Source organism: Castanea sativa, chromosome 2 (genome assembly GCF_040712315.1).
Source record: "Castanea sativa cultivar Marrone di Chiusa Pesio chromosome 2, ASM4071231v1".
Classification (NCBI taxonomy): domain Eukaryota; kingdom Viridiplantae; phylum Streptophyta; class Magnoliopsida; order Fagales; family Fagaceae; genus Castanea; species Castanea sativa.
This window is the reverse complement of record NC_134014.1, coordinates 39,667,749-39,674,260: the sequence shown is the minus strand read 5'-3', so window position 1 is coordinate 39,674,260 and position 6,512 is coordinate 39,667,749. Positions and strand designations below refer to the sequence as shown.

Genomic DNA, 6,512 nt, shown 5'->3' with positions numbered 1-6,512 from the left:
TGGTGTGTGCTTTTTAAAAACCAACACATAAAAGAAAGAGGAAATGAGATTCTAAGACAAAGACACACACTTTATAACATCACAATCATGCCAAGCATTGAACCATTAGAAAAGTAGTATGACGGTTCATGGATTCAGTCGTTACATTAAGATTTAATTTATATTTGTTCTATATTATAATGCAAAGTTATCAAAGCGATATTAAGTCAAAGGCTAATGTAAGACAATGAATTTAATAAATTACAATTTTTGTTTCAATAAAACAAATGTTAGGTTCTAAGACCTTAGGAACTAATGTATTAGAATTTCAATATGTATCATGTTGACAAACCATGATCAAAACATTTAGTCTAGGTTTAAACTTGTTCAAAATTTGGTTTATTGTAAGTTTGGAATCGAGTAGTTGCAGGAAATTATTGTTCTATTTCATCACGGCTCGATCAATCGAAGAATAGACTCGATCGATCGAAAATCGTGGATCAGGAATTTTCTGCAGAATTATAAGTCGGCCTAAACAGCAGTTCAAGCCCATTAAGGATTAGAGTTTCAAATCTACTTCTTCTAGTATATAAAGGAAACCCTAAACACGTTTTTAAAGGCTTCTAAGAGAGAGAAGAGGGTGCCTCTTTTTGTATCTAGGGTTTGTACCCAAAACCTCTCTAGAGTCTTTTTGTCGCTCTTTATGCTGTGTGTGTGAATCTTTTATGAGATATAGAAATGTTTATCTTCACATATACTTAGGGTTATCAAGATCTAGATTTATGTCAAGAGCTTGGTGATCAATTCAGTTGCAGATTCAAGAGCTTAAAGATATATAAGCGGGAGTGCTTGTGCTTACTGGGAATCTAAAAAAGAAGTAGTCTATGGACTCAAAGTTGTCACGTGGTCGTGGTAGTAAATTTCCTACTCGAGGTAGCAAAAGGATGTTAGTGATCTAAGTCGCTATTGTGTAAATTTCAATTATTTCATAGTAGATTCAGTTTTACCTTGAAAATAGTTAGGTTAAATCCTCCCCAGCCCTTTTACCGGTTTGATTTTCCTAGATTGTCATATTGGTGTATTCTTTATTTTTCACATTTTAGAACTATATGATTTATATGTGTTAACCTAGATCTGTATAATTTACTTAAGTTAATCACTTGGTTAAATAACCAGGTTAATTTGGTTGTGTTTTAAGAGGTCTAAAAACGTACAAAAGATATTGTATTTTCACCACAAAAAAAAAAGATATTGTATTTGAAGAAATAAAACCAATTAAGTTATAAAAATTGGTGGTTTTTTTTTAAGAAACAAACACATATCGGAGAGAGGAGCACACACACTAGAAAGAGGGGATAGATTTGTAACACACACTCATCACAAACTCCACTCATTCTTGGTGGGTACGACTTTTGGGAGGAGCTTGTGATGTGTGTTTGTGTTAACACTCCACCCCATCTCTCTAGTTTGTTTTTGTTACTAAAATAGATAAATAATTATCTTCCATTGTTTAAAATAATACTTTGTGTATAATATAGTCGGGGATTTATTTCTTAAAAAATCTACCGAATAGTAGAGTTCATTGGACCATCTAGTGTTAATGAAATTCCTTAAGGTCTTCTTCCTTAATTCTTTATTAGTCCCTTGGTACCTCTCATTGTTTGACTTCTTAAGGATAACGATTTCCATGTTTGCAAAAATCCCATTACTGGCAAGGGTGGCTCCTCGTTTAAGTGAGGGTAGTCATATGATCAACTTAACTTGCATAAAAATGTATGTGTGTATATGTATATGTGTGTGTGTGTGTGTGTATATATATATACACTTAGAAAATAAAGGCTCAAACCTACTTAGATCAGTGATACCTTATCCTTCAAATCAAGCCCATACAATAGAATTTTTAGAGAGAGTGAGAATCAAGTCCAAGTGCAATTCTACACCAAGGTTTTGAAACCCGGACCGTTCATTGAACCGTAAAAGGGAAGTTCAATGTTTTTTAAGTCGAACTAAGGTTGAACCGGGGTCAAACCGTAATGATATCATAATTAATTTAATAATTAATTAAAACCTAAATATAGATATTAAATTTATAAAACTAGCAAAATTGACTAATATATCTATATATGTGATGGAAATTTAATGATTTTTAAGCATATATTTAATAATTAAATAAGAAAGTTAATAAAATAAAATAATAACCATGAAAACATTAAAATTTATGATTAATTTTTGAAGTAAAGTTGAATATCTTTGAAGGATTTTAATTATAATTTTTTTTTATTCTTTGTAAGAGATGGATAATTTAATTAAGTAGAAGAAAATTGTGTTAAGTTGTTTTTATTAAAAAAAAAATGCTAAGGGGTTGGACCACACGGTTCTTAAGCGGTTCGTGCGGTCCAACCCCGGTTTTAGGGGTTCACGGAATTAACTAAAAATATGGTTCTTTAAGCTTAAAAAACCGGTTTTCATCCCGATTCTCGGTTTTCACGATTCGACCTCCTGGTTCGGTCCGGTTCTGAAAACAGTGTTTTACACTAAGCCCGAGCTTAAGGCCAAAGAGCCCAAAGTAACGGATTGGCATGATTTAAACAACAATTGAAGATAATGTCCTCCTTGGGCAAGTCCAAGTATTAGCTTCTTTGTATATAAATATAGTTCAAGTTTTACATCAGGCTATTCACTATTCTCTTTTCTATTCTAATGGTCCTTAAAATGTTCATCCCGTTTTTCTGGAGGGTTCTCCCCCTTTTATATCCCTTTTCCATGCATCCCAACCCTCCACCTATATGCCTCAAGGCATTTCCTAGGATACTTGTCCCATCAAAACTCTGCTGAAGATGGTAGAAATGGTTGTTAGCTGTAAATTTACTGTGCAAGGGTCATTTCCACATTAATGTTGCTAATAAGGTTGGTGTATGGAATTGAATGTAGAGGTGGGAGGTATATCTTTAAAGAAATTTCCTCCTACCTTCCCTGCCCCCGTCGTTATCTTTTCTCCTCTCCTTGGGTCTTCACAGGATATCAATTGTCCTGATCCTCTTATTCTCCTTGGGTGGGCGGAGTCCTCGCAGCTCATTTACCCTTTTGGGTATGGATTAGGCAAGTTGATCCTTGGTCTAGTACTCAGTCTTCGGACCCCACACAATATATGTGTGTGTATGTGTGTGTGTGTGTGTGTGTGTGTGTGTGTGTGTGTGTGTGTGTATTATACATTAAACTAACTATTTTGACCACTTTAATAAAAATGTTAAACATCTTGACTTGAGAATTACAAAAATTTGAATTCAATAAAAATAGGAATAACTTTGCATTCACAACATTTTCATAATAATTTCATAACAAATCCTATGTTGTTAGCTGTTATTGATTCAAATTTGTGCCAAATACTGACCTCACTTTTTCACCCATAAAAAACAACTTGTCATGTAAATTTTTTTTTATAAAAATGTTGTAAATGTAGCATTATTCCAAAAAATATTCTAGCCTCAAAACATAGTTCGTAACCCATAAATAAAAAAAATCTTAAATAACAACAATAAAAAAAAATCCCAAATAACAACAAAAAATAACCCAAAAATAATAATAATATTAAGACTAAGTCAAACAACAAGTGAACAAATTATTCAACAAAAGCCTATTCAAATACAAAAACAAATAAAAATCCATAATCAATCAATTTGTAACTTGTTCAACCTATTGTATAAAAATAATTTCTAATTTCATTTTCCTTAAAAAAAGTTCAAAGGGAAATATTGTTGTTGTGAATTCTCCTTGGTAGTGCTTGTAGTTATGATGTCTTTTAATTTGCAGTCACAAAAATTTTGCTTTCCTTAGCAGTTCGGCTCGTAGTTATAGCAAATATCATCTCTCTCTCTCTCTCTTCATTTTTTTTTCTTCTATGTTATCATTTCAAACTCTTTCTCACTTTATTATTGTTATCTCAACATTTTCAATTTTCACTTAATTTCTTATTAGTTCAATTTTTTTAGTTTCTCTTTATTAGTACAAAGACATTGTAATAGTTCAAGTATTTAAGTGTTTTTTTTTTTTTTGTTGCTTTTGTGACATTGATATGTTCAAGTTATTTCTTTATTAGATTTTATATAATTAAAGTTTTTTTAATAATCATCTTTAAAAAAAAAATTCTTGAGCTACCACTGATTATCGGTCAATTCCTTTTTTTTTTTTTTTTTGAGTTCTGATAAAGCAAGAGTTGCACTTCCATGAAGATTTATGGTTATCCTTTTGGAATATTTGATGAAACATTAAAATTAACCAGACAAAAATATGACAAATAGGGAGATATGCCTTTGATTTCGGGAATGGCTATTATTATTGATCCTAGGTTTACAATTGAAGAGTTGATAGTTTTTTAGAAATAATATATAATGATGATGTTGAAAAAAATTCAAGAGACCATACTATCATTTCAAAATTTAGTGACACAATTATTTGATTAATATAGAAATGCTTATAAAAATTCTAAAACTGGTGCCCAAAACACAAAACACAAGAAGCTCTTTGTCCTCCACTAGTTTTTTATGTGACCAAGAAAAACAAAATGCTTATCATATGGTTAAAAGAAGAAGAGGACAAGCATCTTCAATAACATTAGGTGTCTTATTTGAATTACAACATTATCTAAATCATATAGATTGGGAATTACAAATGACAGACAAGTTTGTAGGTGTCAACCTAGTTGGGATGTACGCATTTTGTAGTGATGCAACTATTTTCACTCTAACATATTCATGAATATAAAGAGGGGATACGTCTATAACATTTCAAAATAAATCATAGGTGGTAAATAGTTATTGGTACTAATTTGAACTCACAATTTAAATTATTTTTTTGCCCACCCATAATAACAACTAACAACTTGCCACTTATGATTAGTTGTAAAAATGGTGTGAACATAACATTTCTTATGAATATACCAATGTACTTATTTATTCTAATCAAATACAAGTTAATTAATCTTATTTTAGTAACTTTTTAAGAATATATTTTTAGTAGATTTTTTTTGGATAGAATATTTTTAGTAGATTAAGTTGTTCAATTTGACAAGCATTTTGTAATAATATATAATTATAATTATTTTAGTTTAATTTTTATAAGCCTATTGAAGACCCATATCAAATGTCCATAGGTAGCCTATTAATCCTATCTTACTAGCTCAGCCCACTAAAGACCAAATAAGCATAGCCCAAAGGTAGGGCCATGGGCTGGTTTTTCCATCCAGCCCAACCCTACACAGCCTATTAAATTATCAACAACCCGTAGGTCCATGGGCTAAGTAAAAATGGGCCGAGCTGGCCCATTGACCACACTTAGACTCTTTTTTCTTTTTCATTTTTTGGTTGATAAATCCACCTTAGACTTGAGAGATGACAATTGACGGTGTTTTCACGCATTGACTTCTATTTGGGTTGGCCGGGGAAACATACAATAAAAATATTCAAGTCGCAACGCCACGAAGTAATAATTATAAACCAGCTCAGCAACAGCTTTGAACAGCTATTCAGCTTCAGGGGAAAAATTAAAATTATAAAAAGCTTGGAAAAAGATAATTTGATAATACCCGAACAATTTTGGTAGAGGCGTTTTATACTTTTATTTAGGAAAACAAAAATAAAAAATGTCTTTTATTATAGGCACTGAAAAGTTTGACATAGATTTCATCAGGAACAAATCTTGCGGAACAAGATTAAGAATTGTTTGTTGTATGCTCCCTTTCATTTTCGCAAATTAATCCTATAGGTTCATATAATTCATAAGAATATTTGAATAATTTATTGCCAATCCATAAGTTTTCAAAAAATTATTGAAGTTAAATTTCTTGGTCATCTCCTATTCTCTTAAATTCATACAATTCTTGATGATACACATAATAAGGAATTTAACATAGAAAAAATTTGAGTTAAAAAAAATATATCTCTAATTACAATTTTGGAATTCCTGTTGAATAGCTTCATCTAACAACAAATAAGACTCTTCCATAAGCTCAGGGCTTAATCTGAACATCAAGACACAAAACTCCATCTGATTGAGTGCACCATCACCGTCAAAATCGCCTTCCTTTAACATAGACCGTAGATCTTCATCACTCAAATCTTGCAGACCCAGCATAGCCGAGTTCCTTCTAAGGCTGTCAAAAGTGATGACCCCTTTGTCACCATCGACTAACAAATTGAACCCATTGCAGAGCTCTCCAATCAGACCGTCCCCACCAAGCTTTTGGGCCATGATGGGCAAGAAATCTTGGAACTGGGTCTGGCTTTGTGGGGTTTGGGATGCCATTGCAATAAAATAGGCAGAGAGACAAAGGGAAAGAGAAAGAGAGAGAGATTGTTGTGTGGGCTTGTGATGAGATTGGTTAGACATGAACTAGACGTAGCTATAAATACTAAGGAGAAAGAGGGTTGAGATTTCCAAGAAGGAGAGGCCATGGAAGACAACTAATGTACAGACAGACAAATACAGATCATGAAAGATTAGGAATAGAATAAGAGCCGGTCCATTTTGGGGTTGCA

At 32.1% G+C, this 6,512-nt stretch overlaps 1 protein-coding gene across 1 annotated transcript; it reads right to left on the bottom strand.

Moving 5' to 3' along the window:
• Window positions 1–5,916: 5,916 nt before the first annotated feature.
• On the bottom strand, window positions 5,917–6,279 carry LOC142625327 (calcium-binding protein KRP1-like). The gene has a single exon (XM_075799004.1). It carries the CDS (start codon window positions 6,277–6,279, stop codon window positions 5,917–5,919), a length of 363 nt encoding a protein of 120 aa, XP_075655119.1.
• Between the last annotated feature and the right edge of the window lie 233 nt (window positions 6,280–6,512).